The following is a 20,173-nucleotide window of genomic DNA, read 5'->3' on the forward strand; positions in this document are numbered from 1 at the left end:
GGAAGATGCACCAGACAAAGCAAGGGTCGTGCGCGCCGACCAAGGCCTACAGTCTCGGGGTCCCCGCGCAACTACCCAACGGAGATTACTCAACGTGGTCTCCGGAAGATGAAGACGCGGTGCAGGAGGCAAAGGAGGGCGAGGCCCAACGTGTCAGGGCGCCATAAAAAATAAATGTCGCGGAGCACGAGGCTCTCTAGCTGCTCTGGGCAGAGGTTCAGTCTGTTTCCAAAGCAGAAGCCAGATCTTTTCAGACACAGACCGCTTCCTCCCGGGGGCGGGGGCGGCGGCGGGGGCGGGGGCAGCCACTCCAGGTTCTGTGAGTGAAGGGCCCAAGGTCCCGACAGGCTGCCTTAACGCCCAGGACGACCCCGGGCGCCCCCACTGAACCCGGGACCCCCGATTTCTCTCCCCTGGCCGCTTCAGCTCCAGCCCCACCCAGCTCCTCGTCAGGTCTCCGCTCTCAGAATGTTCTGGGCCCTGGCCCCCGGCTCCTCTGCCTCTCTGCGCCCGCTGCAATCCCCCCTCTGAATTCAGCCCACCCTGGCGCCCTCTTCAGTACCGGCACCTGTCTCTGCCCCGCCCCAAGCTCTTAGCACACTCCATTCCTTGACCAGGCCTTTCCCCTCTATTTTCTTGAGTATATATTCCTTTCTGTGGCATATACCTTATTTATCACATTACTGCGGACATTCATTTTGTTTTGATCCCTGACATGTCTCACCTGCCTGGAACATTCTACGGGCTCCATACATAGCTGTTGTTGAATGGACACTTTATGACCCTCTTGGACAGTGACATGGCTCATAACCCTATTAAAGGCCCCAGTCCCACACTATAAATATCCATTTCACTTGGTTTAACACAACATCCCAGAAACTCTTTTTTTGTTTGTTTTTGTTTTTTTTTTCAAGCATGCTATCAATATTCAACTTCAGTTTTCTGTGGAGCTGTGGTTTACAAATGAGACTTTGGCCAATGCCATTCTTACAGGTTTTCTGTGATGGTGTCTGAGCTTTTATACACGCTGGCCTCCCTTTGGGAACAGCCCAGCCCCGCCCTCCACTGTCCTCAACACTCCGGCCTACCCCAGCCTCACGGAAAGCTCACCTGTTCCAGAACGTGACTTCCACCCAACTAAAGTATTTCCTCCTCTAGGATCCCCAGGATATTGTTCAGTGCTACTGAGTCCTGGCACCTCCTCTATGGAGACCTTCTTGTTGGCCCAAAGGTGGACTAGTGCCCTCGTAGGCTGAGAATTTTGTTTTTTTTGATTCTTTTTTTCCTTACTAGCATTTACTTTACAGCTTCGATAATTGAAACTTGAATATTTAGTAGCTCAAAAAATATATGCTCTGTTGTTTGAGTTCATATACCTGATTACTTAACACACTGAAAAATGTTTTCCCTTTTGTCCACCAAGAATCTCTATTATTAATTAACCTAGGGTACTTCCTCTGCTTCGCTTGCTTTTTTAGGGATCCACACACATGCAAAGCTGTGACTTCCTTGGGGTAATTCTTTGCTCCTTTTTTTTTTTTAAAAAAAAAAAAAAATAACCTCCCTTTGAGGACCTGACATTTTGGCCTTCTTTGTGGTCCCCATAATAGTTTCTTAAAGACTTAGGAATTGGTTTCAGGAATGGTCCAACAATCTCATTTCTTCATTCTGCACCACAACCAGGTCACAGCAATCTGTCAGCTACTGAAGGAGTCAAAGAGCAGAAATAAGAAGGAAAAAGTGGGGAGCCTCAGAGACAATTGAAGAAGGTGCTGCTTTGAGTACTTTGCACTTACTCTGAATCATGTGGTCTGCAGAGTAGGAGAAAGTAAGTGTTGGGCACACTCCCTTCTTTTGTTCCTTCCATTTACCTACTCTTTTCCCAGTACCTCACTCTGTTCAAGCAAATCTAAGATGCTTAACCAAGTTCTCAGCTAGCCGTAAAGAGAAAATTGTGTCGCTTTAGCCCTGGCAGGCTTAAGAATGGGCTTTAATCTAGAGATAAAATATTAAGCTGAAGGACAAGGATAGCTTTTTAAGTAAGATTTATCTGCATACAGGTCCCACGGCTTCTTAACCTGATTGTTACATCAACCACCAGTAAGCACGTGTGGAAGGAAAAAGGCGGTGCTATTGAAGGGTTAGTACTAGACAGGCTGGTGATAGCAAGAGATTGCAAGTAAGTGGCAAGGGTAATAGTGCTGGGAGAATGTAGAAGAACAGCAGAGAAGCAAATAACACACGGGCAGTATTTGGTTACAGCATCCAGCTATACCCGTAGAGTCATTCTATTAAAGATCAGAGACAATATTTGCTGAGCCCACCTCAAAGGTTAAAAACATAATTTGAAACCCAAATAAAGACATTAGGTCACAAGATCCAGTATTTTTAATGACTTACTGGTCTGTTGTGAAGCCAATTTACTGGGTTGTACAGAATTAAAGAGATTAGAAAGAGAGACAGAGAGAAAGATGGACAGAGAATGTAGCAAAATGGAGAGGACTATACACGGTACAGGGTATACACCGATCTGCTAACAATTTCCTTCATCGGGGTGTGTGGGAAAACTGGGTTGTGATATAAAATATGTTTCTGGATAATGATGAAAATTTAAAACATGAATGCCATGATATGATGATAACTTACATTTATCAAGTAAGGAAAAAGATCTACATGGAAATCTGTGGTATTAGGAGTAGGTTTTTTTTCTTTTTAACCAAATCAATGATATAAACCTCAAATCAACCAATGAATGTACCAAAAGAGAAAATAGCAATTGAAACTTAAGAATTTTAAAGTAGACCATCTATGAAGCAGTTGAGAAGACAGGATGTATACTCATCTTTGCCTCCACAGCAGCTAGGCTAGTGGACGCCCCAAATGAGGAACTCTAGGTGTTTGGTGACTTGAGCAGAATGGGATGATCTAACACTGACAATCTTAACACTAGCATATTTTTTCCAATTTCCTTCCCATATGAGCCATCACTAAGGCAGCTGTGGTCAGGTTTTGTTCGTCTACATAGATGCACAGTAATTCTTCTTTTGAGACAGAAGAGTGGTAGTTACAGTCTAAGCAGAACGGTTTTTAGAAGATGAGGTCCAGGGATTCACAGAGAATTTTCTCAGTCAACACCAGCTGGAATGCTACTGCTGTGTTCTGAGCCTCTGCATACCACCCTTTGGGTTGGGACACGGTACTGCAGCATTGTCACTCCTGCAGATGCTTTGGACAAAGATGGGGAAGCCTACCACTACGTCACTCTCCTTCCCAACTATTGTTAAATCAAAACAGATTTCACAAAGGTCAGGAACCGCACAAGCTTTAAATGACAGAGTAGCCAGGAAGAAGCATACATTTGTGACAGGCAGACAGAAAGGTTTTGAGACAACTTTAAAGTACTGTGTCTTCAAATAAATAACCACCATCAATGTTAGCTGCACTAGACTAATCTTTTCCATTTCATTAAATTATGTCATTTGGGGTCAAGTGTTTCTGAAGTCTCTATAAACCTATGAGATGGCACACTGACTAAAATATAACGCTTGGTTCAACAGATCAGAAATAATTGAATACTTACAGCAGCTGTAAGGAAAACAGTCCTTCAAATAAACTTTTTGGGAGTTCCGTGATTTTATTTCCATAGAGGACACTGAAAAAAAAAAACATAATTTAATTGCAAAAATCAGACATCAAGCCAGCATAACAAACTGATCCAACACATATGTATTCAGGCATACAGGAGGTTACTGAGCACTCCATGTATCATAAAAGCTATAGTTGAGTAAACAAACTTTAATTTGCAAATATGTGTTTTTCCTGATTATAGATCAGATATACACTGAGAAGTTTAGAAAACACTAAACCACAGGGGCGCTTGGGCACCTGAGTCAGTTAAGCAACCAACTCTTGATTTCAGCTCAGGTCATGACCTCAGGGTCGTAAGATCGAGCCCCATGATGTTGTTGGGCTCCACACTCAGCAGAGAGTCTGCTTAAGGTCCTCTCTCTCGTGCTCCCTCTGTCCCTCTCCCCCACTTTCTCTCTCTCTAAAATAAATAATCTTAAAAAAGGAAAACACTGAAAAACAAAGAGGAATTAACAAAAATGAGCACAATTCATGATTTATTGCCCTTTTATGGACATGTCCACTGTTAAATTGTCATATTTTTCAGCACGCACACACACACAGTTCGTATGTAATGAGTGCTTAACATATTGGTAAGAAGTAAAACGCATCTAGAAAAAGGTAAGGTTTCTGTAACATCATGCGTATGCTTGAGAAACCTAAGATCTGTGAAGAAAGTGATCACTGATAGGAATACAGAAACATTTTTGAAACGTGTGTTTCTCCAAAAATATGATCAGGAACGTATCCTTATGGTTTCCACCTCTGATCAGCCACTGAATGCCACCACCAAGTGCAAGCATGGCTTAGTCCCTCAGTATACCTGGTGCCTAGCATTGATTTGAGTATGCGGTGATATCCTAACATAGGATTGATGAGTGATCACTCTCTGATGAGTGGAATGAAAAAATAAAGTAGCAGGGGAATCAATTAAAGAATAATTTAAAAACTGGATGAAATGAGGGGATTTAAAAAAAGATTTTATTTATTTATTAATGAGAGACACAGAGAGAGAGAGAGAGAGAGGGGCAGAGACACACAGGCAGAGGGAGAAGCAGGCTCCATGCAGGGAGCCCGACGTGGGACTCAATCCCAGGACACTAGGATCACAACCTGAGCCAAAGGCAGATGCTCAACTACTGAGCCACCCACGTGACCTGAAATGAGGGGATTTTAACAACAAGTGAATAGAAATGGGTTCACTCATCATGTTGGCTATTAGTAATAGGTCTGCAATGATGCCTATCTACATTTTTTGATGCCTATCTACTTTTAACCCCCAAAAGTAGGAAGCCATAATTATGAATAGGAAAAAATAGAAACTATTATCCTTAGAGGGAGAATCTGGCATTATAGATCAAGAGTTGTAAAGACATTCATGAGAATTTTTACATAGTTTTGCTCTTGGGAGTTTAAGAAAATAATCAGAGACAAACAGTATTTTATGCACAAAATGTTAATCACAGCCTAATTTTTAACAATGAAAAAAATGGACACAAACAAAATGTCTCCAAACCCCCAACAAAGGTACTAGTTAAATGCATATTTCACATTGATAAAAATTGTATTTTGAATTTTTTTTTAATTTTTATTTATTTATGATAGTCACAGAGAGAGAGAGAGGCAGAGACACAGGCGGAGGGAGAAGCAGGCTCCATGCACCGGGAGCCTGATATGGGATTTGATCCCGGGTCTCCAGGATCGCGCCCTGGGCCAAAGGCAGGCGCCAAACCGCTGAGCCACCCAGGGATCCCTAAAAATTGTATTTTGAAGAGTATTTAATGACATGAAAGTGATGATGTAACCTTAAATTTGAAAAAAAAAAGCCTAATAAAACAGTATATTCTAGCATGATCTTGATTTTATTTAGAAAAATATACACCTGTATACACACATAAAAAAAAAAAAAAAAAAAGAAAATCTCTGGATGGCAGGCACTTTGCTATTCAGAAGTGATTTTAATTTGTATCTATATATTTTTCATTTTTTAATTTTCTCTACAATGATTCCATTTCTTCTGAGAATAAGAAAAATAATCTTTTGGAAAGACATGAAGGATGTCATATGTAAAGGAGAAAGCTGAAATAGGAATCTAAATAATTAATATGTTTGGCAGCAGTACATGATTTCTGTTTGAAAAGGAAGAAAATAACAGTACAAGAGGAATGAATATGAGTGAGCGAAAAGCTGTTGTTTCCTTTTAAGATGTCAGTGAGAGATGGGATGTATTACAGTATAGGAAGAAAATTCTCAAGGGAATAAATAAATATAGCTGGACACTATGTGGTGTAAGGGGACATTCCGTTTGTATAGGTCCCAGTGGTATAGTTATTATATAGCATAACACAAAAACTCACTTGTGCAGAATATAAATGCTTTAAAAAAGGTAAGTCAATTAGAGAAGAAACCACTAAAAAAATATCAAAGAGTAAAAGAGAAAATTCTATATTGTCAGGGTCAAAGAGGTAAGGGAATTAAGAAAGGATAAGCAATAATAACTTGTATTTTTAAGGTCAAGAATAAGAAAACAGAGGGCTTTTGGAGACACACATAAGCAGATCAAGGTGGAACCATTTCAGGATATTCGATGCAATGTCATGCAACTGATTAATTTAACAATATATAGCATATACTTATTATGTGTCAGGAACTTTACTAGGTTCTAAGGTGGTGTTCAATTAAGCTGAATCCAATGGTTACTTGCTGAATATTCATCATTTACCCTTTAGCCAGGCTAATATGAGTGAGTTTAATGAAGTATGATTTCAAAGAGCAACCCAAAATACCAATTTGGAATACTGAAGGAGTTTCATATTTTGAATGCATTGAAATATAAGAAGAAAATAGGATGCAAAAAAGTTGTGGGGGACCCATTCTTAATAAGAATTAAGGAGCAAGTTATGAAACTAGAAATCAAATATGAGAAAAAAATATGGAAAGAACACAAATACATGAGGTAAAATAACACGTTACTAAACCATGAATGAGTCAACCAAGAAATCAAAGAGGAAATAAAAGGATACATGGAGACAAATGAAAATGAAAACATGATGGTCCAAAACCTTTAGGATACAGGGAAAGCTATTCACAGAGCAAAGTTTATAGCAACACACGCCTTCCTCAAAAAGCAAAAAAAAAGTCTCAAGTGAACAACCTAACCTTGCACCTAAAGGAGTTGGAAAAAGAAAATTAACAAAACTCCAAACCAGTAGAAAGGAAGAAAGAATAAAGATTAAAGGAGAATAAATGAGACAGAAACTTAAAAAAAAGAATATAACAGATCAATGAAATAAGGAGCTTCTTGGAAAGATAGAGTTGATAAACCTTTAACCAGACTCATCAGAAAAAAAAAAGAGAGAGACTGAGAGAAAGAGGACTCAAAAAAACACAATTAGAAACAGAAGAGAAATAAAAACTGACACCACAGAAATACAAAGAATTATAAGAGAATATGATGAAAAACTATACACCAACAAATTGGACAGCTTAGAAGAAATGATAAATTCCTAGAAACAGAATCAGGAAGAAGGAGAAAATTTGAACAGACCGATTACCAGCAACGAAATGGAATCAGTGGAAAAAACAAAACAAAACAAAACAAAAAAACAAAAAAACTCCCAACAAACAGGAGTTCTAAAGCAGATGGCTTCACAGGTGTATTCTACCAAACATTTAAGGAAAAGTTAATAACTATTCTTCTTAAACTATTTCAAAAAATAGAAGAGGAAGGAAAGTTTCCAAATTCATTCTATGAGGCCAGCATTACCCTGACACCAAAAAGAAGAGAACACAGGCCAATACCTCTAGTAAACACAGATGCAAAAATCCTCAACAAAATATTAGCAAACGGAATCCAAAAATACATTAAAAAATCATTCACCACAATCAAGTGGGATTTATTCCTGGGATGCAAAGGTGGTTCAATATTTGCAAATCAACCAACAGGATACATCACATCAGGAGAAAGGGTAAAAACAATATGATCATTTCAACAGATGCAGAGCCTTTGACATTTTACAACATCCATTCATGATGAAAACCCTCAACAAAGTAGATTTATTTATTTAATTTTATTGGTTACCTGGATGTTTTAACTTTTTTATTTGTTTATTTTTTCTTAATAAATTTTTTATTGGTGTTCAATTTGTCAACATATAGAATAACACCCAGTGCTCATCCTGTCAAGTGCCCACCTCAGTGCCCGTCACCCAGTCACCCCCACCCCCCGCCCACCTCCCCTTCCACCACCCCCAGTTCGTTTCCCAGAATTAGGAGTCTTTCATGTTCTGTCTCCCTTTCTGATATTTCCCAAACAAAGTAGATTTAGAGGGAACACACCTCAACATAATAAAAGCCGTCTAAGAAAAATCTACAAGCTAACATCATCCCCAATGGTAAAAAACTGAGATCTTTCCCTATAAGATCGTGAATAAGATATGGATGTCCACTCTTACCACTTTCATTCAGTGTAGTACTGGAAGTCCTAGCCATAGCAATCAGACAAGAAAAAGAAAAAAAGGCATCCAATTTGGTAAAGAAAAAGTAAAATCTTCACTGATTGAAGATGACATGGTATTATATATGGAAAACCCTAAAGACTCCAGCAAAAAACTACTAAAACTGATATATTAATTCCATAAGGTCATAGGATACAAAAATCAATATACAGATATCTGTTGTGTTTCTATATATTAATACTGCAGTAACAGAAGGAGAAATTAAGAAAACAATCCCATTTGCCATTGTGGCAAAAAAGAGTAAAATACCTAGGAATAACTTAACTGAGGAGGTGAAAAACCTGTACTCCGAAAACTATAAAACATTGGTGAATGAAACTGAAGACAACACAAATGGAAAGATATTGCACACTCATGGATTAAAGAATAAGTATTGTTAAAATGTCCATGTGACCCAAAGCAATCTACGGATTTGATGAAATTCCTATCAGAAAGCAAATATAAGCTATTGGGACTATATCAAAATAAAAAGCTTCTTCAAATCAAAGAAAACTATTAACAAAACTAAAGGCAATCTGCTGAATGGGAGAAAATATCTGCAAATGATATATCCAATAAAGGGCCAGAAATGACATATCCAAAATATATAAAGAATTTCTAGGGATCCCTGGGTGGCGCAACAGTTTGGCGCCTGCCTTTGGCCCAGGGCGCGATCCTGGAGACCCGGGATCGAATCCCACATCAGGCTCCCGGTGCATGGAGCCTGCTTCTTCCTCAGCCTGTGTCTCTGCCTCTCTCTCTCTCTCTCTCTCTCTCTGTGACTATCATAAAAAAAAAAAAAAATTAAAAAAAAAAAAAAGAATTTCTACAACTCAACAGCAAAAAACCTGAAATAATCTGATTAAAAAATGAGCCAAAGACATGAGCAGACATTTCTCCAAGAAGATATACAAATGGTCAACAGACATGTAAAAAGTTAATCAACATCATTGACGGGGAAATGCAAATTATAACCACAATGAGATATCACCTCATATCTGTCAGAATGGCTAATATGAAAAAGACAAGAAACAACAAGTGTTGGCAGGATGTGGAGAAAAAGAAACTCTCGTGCAGTGTTCTTGAGAATGCAGACTGGTGTAGTCACTGTGAAAAAACAGTATGGAGGTTCCCCAAAAAGTGAAAAATAGAACTACCATATGATTCAGTAATTTCACTACTGGGCATTTATGCAAAGAATACGAAGATACTAATTTGAAAAGATATACGCAGCCCTATGTTTATTAGCAGCCCTATTTACAATAGCCACGATATGGAAGCGGCCCGAGTGTCCATCGATAGATGAATGAAGAAGACATATATACAATGGAATACTACTGAGCCATTCAAAAAGAATGAAATCTTGCCCTTTGTGATAATACGGAGGATCTAGAGAGTATAATGCTAAATGAAATAAACCAGTCAGAGAAAGACAAGATACCATGTGATTTCACTCCTAAGTGGAATTTATGAAACAAATTAACAAATAGAAACAGAGACAACCCAAAGAACAGACTCTTAACAACAGACAGCAAACTGATGGTTACCAGAGAGGAGGCGCATGGAGTGATGGATGAGACTGAAGGGGATCAAGGGTGCACTTAGAACGAGCACTGAATAATGTATAGAATTGTTGAATCACTATAGTGTGCACCTGAAACTAGTATCACTGTATGGTTAACTATACTGGAATTAAAATGAAAAAAATAAAAGGGGAAAAAAGAATTAAAGGGCGAATAATTTAGAAGGTTGTTCATTTGGGGCTTTGCTTTAAAGGTTGTCTCAAACAGCACAAATAGAGGTTAAGAGGTGTGTCATATGTATATTATGAAACTATTTTCCCCCCAACAAATCATTGTTTTCTTTATGATCATGTTAAAAAATAGATGTTTGTTGTTAATGAGGCAATTTGGGTACATGGGGAAATACAGAAGAATATCACAAAATAATTCGTATTATTAGACATAATTACTATTATTAGATATATGGCGTTATTAGATAGATGGACTGTCAATCATAAAATGTTACAATAAAGAAATACTAAATGTGATGGAAATGAAGTTTCTCTCCAAAAGGTATAGCAATACTAGAGCTGGTATAGTTTTCTTTTTTTTTTTTTTTTTTTTTTATTTTTATTTTTATTTTTATTATTTTTTTTTTTTCTGGTATAGTTTTCTTATACACAGTGAGATCAAATCAAACAAGAAAAAAGGAATTAAAAACATAAAAAGTCCAAAGATCAGAACAGAGAAGCTGGATGAGAGTCAAGAAAATAGGACCAAAATCCATAAAAACGGGGAAAAGTCATGTCATCACATAAAGATAGAAAGTGAAAGAAGGCCAGTGAGAATCTGTGCTACATTCCTAGGAGGTAAAGAAAATCCTTAAAAAAACCCCACAAAACTGTAAGATGAAAATGAATTCAGCTGAAAAGAAAATAAATACCTGAGGGACCTGGATAATATCATCCCAATACCAACAGTGACAAATTGGGTAGCTTCTCTACAGTTTTCTAACACATAACTTACGTCCAGCATACTCTATGCAGTGTACATGTATGCCGACCAAGAATTGTCTTAGAGTCCATGGGACCGATAGGGAAATCTTCAGCATTTCTTGCACCTGCTACCAGAAAAAAGCCAGGAACTGTAAGCCCAGCTTCACCCTTGCAAGTTTCAATGTTAGGACAGTAGGAGTAGGAGACGGCAAGAGCCGGTGGCCCGTCTAAAAAATGTTCAAAACAGAAACCTGTAAGATGGCTATCCCGAGAAAGGTGCGATGAGCAACTTTATTATTCAAATAAATGCCAGAGAGCTATGCTTAAAGTTAAAAGTAATATACAGTTGCGAATATTCAAAACACTAAGCGATTTTAAAGAGACCATGATAAAGAGAAAAATGGAGGTTGCTCCATTTTCAATGACAACTGGTAGTGAAATGTCAGGTACTGGACAGTTATCACTAATCTAAGAAAAGACTGTAGGGATCGTGAATACAGCAATCACAGGAAAATACCGCCATCCTTCCTCTGGAGACCTCTGGAATTCAGGAGCCAGTTTAGTGAAGAGGGAAACTGGAATAAGAACTATGATAGTTTCCAAGGGGTTAATGAAAAAAAAGAATAAGAAAAGAGGAAAACTATAGGTTAAGGATCATGGGCATAAATATTTTCTGAGATCATCAAAATTGAGAAGCATACAAATCTACTCAGAAGACTTTGCCAAGGGCCTATCTGCTATTTCTGGAATATTTCCTCTGTGCTTTAACAAAGCCAGCAGGGGAGTAATCTTACCCCCATTTTAGAAATGAGATAACTGAAGCACAAGGAAATTAGTGACTACTTCAGCCCTGAGCCTAGTCAAGTGTTAAGAGGTGGCATTTGAACATAAGCCACTTAGTGTCCCAAAGGCCATCTCGCTGAGCCATTGTGCTATATACCACTAAGGCATTTCTTTATTTTGTCATATGAAATAAGTTTCTAACCAGTCAATGGAAAACAATAAAAGATACTTACAGACAAGGCCTAATACACTAATTCATATATTGGATTCCTAAGAAATTATTATTAAATATTATGGAGATGCTATTGATGTCACAACAGGGCAATAAAAAGCACTGAGGATAAAATGATCCAACAGGAACATGTATCCTGAATGATATTTGCCATTAATACGTAGTATGCTAATAAAATATATTAATATACCAACAATATAATAACATATAGTGATAATATGTAATAAATTTTAACATGAATAACAATAAACAAATGTTAATGCAATTATTTAATATGAGAGACCTTTATTTACGTAAGTCATCTCCATACCCAAAGTGGGGCTTGAACTCATGACCCTGAGATCAAGAGCCACATGCTCGACCAACTGAACCAGCCAGGCGCCCTTAATAGGAGGGATCTTTAAAACATTCAATAAATTGGGACACCTGGGTGGCCCAGAGGTTGAGCACCTGCCTTCTGCTCAGGGCGTGACCTGGTCCCGGGATCGAGTCCCACGTCAGGCTCCCCACGGGGAGGCTGCTTCTCCCTCTGCCTGTGTCTCTGCCTCTCTCTGACTCTCATGAATAAATAAAATCTTTGAAAAAAAAAAACTGTGAACACAATAAGGAAAATGATACCAGTTGTAACACACAGACTTTCTCTCTAGCATAGCTGTTTGATTCTCTTCATAAAAGGACTGTTTTCTGATGCCACGGGCAGTACTTGGGCATTCCACTTCTGGAAAACAGTTTCTACTCTTCTGTATACCACTAGGTTTTAAAATAGAAATTCCCCAATGACCAAACGCCCTGACTATAAGTCAGTTCCAAAAGGAAAGCTAATGGTTACAGCCTTCTGAAAAAAAAAAAAAAAAACAACTGTGTACACGGAGCATCAATCATCAAGACTAAGATCTCATTTCTGCAAGCATGTTCTTTTATATGTGTTATTTCTCTATTTGCTATGAGTCTATTGTATTTATATGGGTAGGCATGTAATAATTTATAATATCATTAGTTGTAACTATGAGTTTACTAATAAATATATAATATTAGTATAATACATCACTATATCAGTAATGTGTAATACATAATATAATAAAATACATAACATAGTAGTTAATGTGTTATTATATATAAGACATAATGTATAATATAATGAATATAGGAGACGATAAATTATCTGTTCTATTTATTATTTATTGATCTTATTATTTCTTTTCATTATTTATTTTAATTCTCACAACCAGAGTGTGTCAATTAACAGTAAAGCAGTAGAGCTTAATAGTAAAACTGCAAGCAAACAAATATAAATAAAAGTTCTCCAACCATTTCTCTCTCTTTTGACATTTACTGGTTTTCTTGGAGGCACAGATACTCGAAAGGACCCGGCATTGGTGCAATGGCTTTACTCGTGTTCTGTCCTTTTGTGTAGCTGGAATGTTCTATTTACTTTGGACGATATTACTGTCCAGAATGGCATACACTGGACTTCATGGACAATTTGAGTAGTTTAACAGAGTTTTACATTAAACTTTGCTATTTTAGAACCTGACAGCCCATCCTAAGAGCAATCGTTAGTTGTGTATTCATTCTGTTTTTCTTTAGTGATGAGTCCGTACTTACAGTGAATTCAGAGAGCGTAGTCCTTGGAAAGCGTCCGGTGCTAGTTCAGAGATCTGATTATTGCTCAGGTCACTAAGATGAGAAATAGGGTTAGGTTAAATTAAATACAACGTCAGGGAGGATTTACAGCAGGAGAAAGCTATTTACTGCCTTTATGTGTCCATTTTGCACTTATTAATGCCTGTATGAAATTTGTAACGTAAAACATCTGAAGAATCTTAAATTAAAAAAAAATCAGACAATTAGTAAGCAATTATTGGCTCTTTTCTGAAATTATTATAAAAGATGCCTTGGCCTATTTTTGAAAATAGAACATCTAAGATTTGACAGCAAACAATATTGATCACATGTGTTCACACTGGTGTGAATCAATATGTTAAATTTCCCAGAACTTTAAAATATTACATAGTTTAGCTCTTAACATTGTAGCCATCAGTCACATTACCTAATATTTAAGCTGTCAAACACTCAAGCATTCATACATAAGCGAATGTCTGTATGGTCATGACCTGTATGATTTTTTAAATTACATATATTCCAGAATAGTATTCACTCACATTCTTCTAAGCTTTTTATATGGTGAGAAAGCTCCAGGAGGGATGACCTTGATTGAGTTCTGTTCCAAACGTCTGCAATGAGAAAATTCAATTTTTAAATGGAAGCGTGAGCTCTCGGGGATGTTTAATTCAAGCCCAGGATTCATGTCAAGAAGCAAAGCTGATGCTCTTCATGAGTGAGTCTTTTTTTTTTTTTTCTCAAAACTGACTACTAAAATTAATAATGCTGTGCCCTAAATGTGGAGCAAGATTGGGAATAAAAACAAGGCAATTATATAATGAATAAAAAATCTCCTCATTTTTAGGCATTACAGGTCCATTAATATTTAAGTCTGGACTTTGTATAAAAGAGAAAGCTCGGATCAAAAAAAAAAAAAAAAAAGAGAAAGCACCTGTAAGAAACTAACTTTGAAGTATATTTTAATAACCTCTGTATCAGAAAGAGAAATATGTAGTAACACTGAATAGATGTACAAGAGGTTTTAGAGATAATTGTAACTCTTTCACAAAGGAAATTACTGTTGAGTATTAGATTTTATAAACCTTTTATTTCCTCGACAGAAAGCATATTATAGGTTGAAAAAGGCTCAGAAAATTAATTTTGCAGCTTTTTATGAGGTAAAATCTTAAATTCCAAATCCATTAAATACTATACACATTTTCAGCAAGACTGGCTGGACTCTGAATATGTCGTGTGAAAACCACTGTAGCCAAGTGCATTCAAATGCAAGTGTTTTAACCATGCATTGAAATCAGAAATGAAAATAATTCTACTCTCTGGTTCTGTTATTAGACAAAAACACATTTTTTTCTCATTTTGTTATGAAAGACACAAAAAAACAGATTTCATTAAGTGTCTTGGTAAATATTTTATCCATCAAAAAATGTTGCCTCTCAACTTCATTTCTATCCATGGGAACATCGTAATAAACATTTTTCATCCTCTTCTCTTTGAATGCTGGAGGCTGACTCCTGGGGACCATATATCCCAGGCTCACTCTTGCTTTGGTGGAGTTTGGCCAATAAGGGGAGGCACTGCCGGAGACTAAAGGGAGGATGAGCCAAGAAGCCAGGATGTCCTCCCCTCCTTGGCCTTGGGGGACATACCCAGCAGGGGTCCCATTTTCTTCCTAAAGTTAGCTCCTGCGGGGCTACCTCCTGACTTTGTATAACTCCAGTTTCCTCCTACATCTTTGTGGCCCTGCAGATAGAGGCAGCTTTCTATTCTGTGTCACCTTCACAATTGCTTAATTCAGTCCTCATATAAATCCCTCTATTTAAAGACCTGGCATGAGCTTCATTTATCTGTCTGGATTAAAAAAAATATATATGCAAATATGTAGATATATATAAATACATATTTATATAATATACAAAATATATAAATACAAATAAATACATATATAAATGTATATACATGAATATATGTATTAATATATAAATGCATGTATTTATATTGTCATATTCATATGTTTATGTACAAATACAATATCTATCTATAGAGTATACTGCGTCACATACATTGGTTCATTTTTGCTGAAAGTTAGTAATACTTGAACATGTAGGCGAAACCAACATGTAATGAACACTGAATCAAAGCAAACAAAATATCCCCAGAAGGTTAAGCAGCAATGCCTACATTTTGGTCTTATCTAATTCCAAGGTCCTTCTCCGCCCAGTTCCAGGCTTTTCTTCAACAGCCTCAGGGGTCACTCTGACCTCATCTCCACAGGGAGTGGGTTCCCAACACACTGTAGCCTTTTGACTGTTGGGAACAACACTTCTTCCTGGGATGTGGCATTGTCTGCCTCTGGTTCTCTACTTGTCTCTTAATTTCTAGATTGACCTCTTGATCCTCTAAATCCAGTTAATTCTCCCAAGTTACTATCCTTTCCTTTCTCACACAAAAGGTAAAAATCCTTTTTCCATAATCGGCAACACTAGTTATGATTCGGTCCCTCCAGAAAGCAGAAATTATTTTGTTTACATTTAAGATAAAGTTTATTTACAAAATACGTAAAGAAGAAAATTCCATCTGCTTGTAAGGCACCACTCAGATGAGTGAATTTTAGGTTTTTTGTTTTGTTTTGTTTTTGGTATGCATATTTATTTTATATATAATGGAAATCTTACTGTATAGAAAATTTTGAGTTGTTATGCCTTATATCAAATATCGTATCACATTAGATATTTTGGAAGATGTTATTTTTAATGTCGTTATAACATCCAATTATCAAAATGGACCACGGTTCTTTAATCTTTCCCAATTATTAGCCCATTTGGTTAGTAGTAATTTTACATTATTATGAATAATATCATTTAGTTATTTTAAGACAACTGAAGCCTTACTATATCTCTCAGGTATGGTTACTTGGATCTTTCTCTCTATACCCAAGGGCATCCTCTCGTCTGCGCCTCTGCTCTCTCACCGTATTCTAGTCATTTTTCACATATCGCTCCTCTACCCGGTTTGTTGGCTCCTCAGGGGCAGATTTGCCCCAGAAGACAAAAAATAAATTGTACGAAGAAAATATGGATTTGGCATCTGGATTATTTATCTAGGTCTTGAGAAAGGGTATTTTTTTCAAAAGCTCTAAATATAACAAAGGGTGTTTAAATCATTTCACAGTTATACTATCGATTACAATGTCATAAATTGATGGTTTAGAGACACCTTTTTTTTTTTTTCTGTGATCCATTCTTGCAGTTAGATTTTAAGAAGTTTAAAATGTAATCAATGAAAATACAGTGAAAGCAAGCTATAGACGCAACACTATTGACTGGAGGACTTTCTTCGCATCTAGGGCAATGAAACATCATTTTCTTTTCTTATAAATTTGCTCAAAATACTATAAAGCAAAAAAAAAAAAAAAAAAGAAAAAAACCAAAAACTTAAAGCTATGATGAGAAAAAAATTCAAATTATTTTTGTCCAGTATATTTCCTTCAAAGCAACAGTAATGTGAAACTAGGTCATATGATTAATTTTCATAAATATCATTTAAAGTTCTTGAAATAGAAAACCAATAATCATTCATTCATTCACCCTCTGTACTTTACCTGTGCAAAACATACTATATAAATGGAGTTTCAGTGGTGATCGGAAGCAAGCATGTTTATACCCTCATGGAAGTTTTATTGATAAATGTCTAATTTGCAGTTACACTTCTGATTGATTTGTTCAGTATAAGTTTTTAAAACATGATATATTCAGCACTGAAATATCAGTAACATTAATTCACGAATGTGGTCAAACTAATGCTATCATGTAATATAACTGAAGAACTTCCTTAGATACTTTAAAGTTCTTTTATTATTTTAAAGTATTTGAATCTAGAACACTTATGATCACTAATTGTTCTAACAGAACGGAAATATATTTTAGTATGACAACTAAATTCATGTGTCTAATCTACAATTCATGTCATTGATAAATATTCCTACTAAAGCAAACCAAAGATATATGTGAGGCTATATGTTTTTTAGAAAATGCATGCATAGAAAGTTCTAAAACAAGGAGAATTCATGATGAAATAGTGTTAAGTATTACATGCAAAAATAACAATTCCAACGTAATACAGTGATGTTGCGTGTGTCATTCCTTCTTGCAATGTACCGTGACTTAACCTTCACATTGCAAACCATTTCATTTACAACATATGCAACAGAAAGCTGAACAATGACATGTAAAATGGATTTGGTTGCTTTTCTTTATTTATCTATTTGCTTCCAACCTTTGTTCCAAAAAAAAAAAAAAAAAATGGAAACAGAGCTTATACGGTTATTTACACTGACTCAGCAGCTAATTGGTTTTTACGGCACCGCACCAGCAGTCCATTAAGGCACAATGTAATTGCCTCCTTCATTCAAACAGATTCTCAAGCAAGAAAACATTCTACCACTGACAGATGTCAACCAATAAATTTTAAGATGTTTCAAAATGTCCATTTTCTCCTCTTTAGTGAGCAAACAATAAACTAATGTGTACTTCCCTCTAAACTTTCCGATGTCTGGGATCCTACTTCTCATTATGAGAACTTTAGAATATATTTTTAAAACTACAAGCAATGCACATCTCAAATGGTTTTCATACTCCTATAGAAAAGAGGGGAAAGTATTTCAATCAGATTATAAAAAATAAGGAAATATAGCATTCAGGTGAAGGTTAAAAAAAGAAACAAATGAAATGTACCTTTTCTATTTTTGTTATCCTGTAATCTTCTATTTTAATAGCATAAAATCTGCTGAATTTTATAGAGTGCAAATTTGAATCCATTGTTCCATGAAAAATCTAATTAAAAACATTCCAGGGTTACAAAAACAGATAGTGTCATGGCTAAGATATATTTGCATGCTGCAGATAAAATCCACCATGATTAAGAGCCTTCCAAATGTTAGTCCTTCATAAAAATAAGATTCAATATACTGAATTTCAAAGTAAAAATATATTTAGAAAGCTGAATACGGGAGGAGGAAAATTCTATCAACCATAGACTATATGGAAGTCTTTTTCATGTGTGAGTAGCTCCACAGAATGTACGTGGACAATTCCAAAACATTTTATCACTCTGTGTGTGTGTGTGTGTGTGTGTGTGTGTGTGTAGTTTATATAAAAACAACCTGCTGTTACTACTTCATCAAAATCACAAGGAAATTTTAGTTAGAAGTTCCATGAGATAAGAAAATGGAGACAATTTTCTAACTGCGCCATCAAAAAATTCAGAAGTAAAGTATGTTTAATCAATAAAAGCCTTCCTCTCCTCACTCACATACACCTTTTTCCCTTGTTCTTTAATTATTGCTTTAAAAAAAATCATGTATGTCTTCACACTTACAGAGTTCCTAGGGATGAGCTGCAACCAATATATACCACTTTCTGATGCCTATTTTAAACACTGTAGAAAATGGAAAATTATCAAGAAATCGCTCTAATACTGTATAGGCCCTTAGAACATGGAAATGACATGCACGTATACCTGAGCTCTATGACATAAAACACCCTGTGATGGTTATTCATGAGGAGATCTTAGAACAGTAGAGTATATAACTCAGTACAACTTGGGAATTAAAAAAAAACTCTAACTAGTTCTGAAGCCATTTATGAGATAATAATATCAATTTATTTTAAATGACACTTCCAGCTCGCTGGTTTTTCAATTCTCAGGAATTATTTTCAATACTTTTCAAGCTAAATTATGTTGACCAACCATACAAAATAACATCCACATGCCAAAGCTGAAACAGCTCTCTCCAAGAGGTATTATGTTTTATATATGTGTGTACATAAAGATAAATATGTATGGCTTAGTGACTAAAAGATAAACATGTATGGTTTAGTGATTAAAAGTATGAGCTTTACAACCACTGATAAAACTCTGTGGACCCAGCAAAAATTAATTTGCTTCTCTGTCTCAGTTTCTCTTTCCAGAAAATGAAAATAAAACTTACTGTAAAATATATTTTTGTAAAAATGATGAGATGTAGAAAAATGCTTTTTTTCTTGCATGAAAAATGGTGAAAGAATTAAAATATGGGGATACACATGTGTATATTTGTAATCACACATATAATAAGCAGCACTAGATAATAAAACATCTATAACACATAATAGTTTCACGCACACAGATTATATACAGAAATGAATCTGATACATGATTTGATCTCTAGTATGAAATAAATATATAGGATCACAAAACGCATTTTTAAACTAATTAGCGGTACAGCTTTGCAGACAACCCAGCAATTATGTATTAAACACGTACACGCATAGATCCTTCACAGAGAGGCTGAAAAAAACATAGAATGTTGTAATTTCCATGATCAACATGATTAAAATATAGAGCATTTTCTCAAATCTGAAAACTGTCTTAGAAACTCAAAAAGGTTTTACAACATCAGTAAAGTATGAGTTTGGATTGATCGTGTCTGTAACATACAGCCCAGATGTTGATTATACATGGCAATAAAACTGACAGTTCTTTGCATTTTCCCCATCTGCTTTTAACATAAATGGCAAAAACAGCTGCCAGAGACTAGAATGTAGATTTAATGGGGAGGGGGGGCGGGGAGGGGGGTGGAATGACCCTAGCTTCTGAATCTTGGACTGCTCAGTGCAGCCAAATATTCTCATCATAGGTAACGCCAATTCAACATTTGAAAAGGAGGAAGCAGCTCTATTCCTTTGACATTAGGGATTCTCTTGCCTATTACATAATAATTCTAAAGTAAGTACTTGATATTTCTGGACTATTACTAACTTTAGCAGTAGACGTATGCCTTGAAGTCCTCCATACATCTATACAAAATGATGAAAAAATATGCTAGAGTGAAACACAATTTCTGTTATATAATTGTAGTCTCTTTAGTACTTTGTAAAT

The 20,173-nt window shown here is 36.1% G+C and overlaps 1 protein-coding gene across 7 annotated transcripts in view; it reads right to left on the reverse strand.

Annotated features, from left to right (window-relative positions):
• Positions 1–20,173, reverse strand: part of SLIT2 (slit guidance ligand 2) — a 352,220-nt gene that overhangs the window by 85,779 nt on the left and 246,268 nt on the right. For all 7 annotated transcript variants that reach the window (XM_072738007.1, XM_072738006.1, XM_072738002.1 and 4 more), the window contains 3 exons: positions 13,798–13,869; positions 13,241–13,312; positions 3,581–3,652 (listed from right to left, as the gene is read on the reverse strand). In XM_072738007.1, coding sequence (XP_072594108.1) covers positions 3,581–3,652; positions 13,241–13,312; positions 13,798–13,869 — 216 coding nt within the window. The remainder of the gene's footprint in view (positions 1–3,580; positions 3,653–13,240; positions 13,313–13,797; positions 13,870–20,173) is intronic.

The sequence above is a fragment of the Vulpes vulpes genome, chromosome 14 (assembly GCF_048418805.1).
Source record: "Vulpes vulpes isolate BD-2025 chromosome 14, VulVul3, whole genome shotgun sequence".
NCBI classification, from domain to species: Eukaryota; Metazoa; Chordata; class Mammalia; order Carnivora; family Canidae; genus Vulpes; species Vulpes vulpes.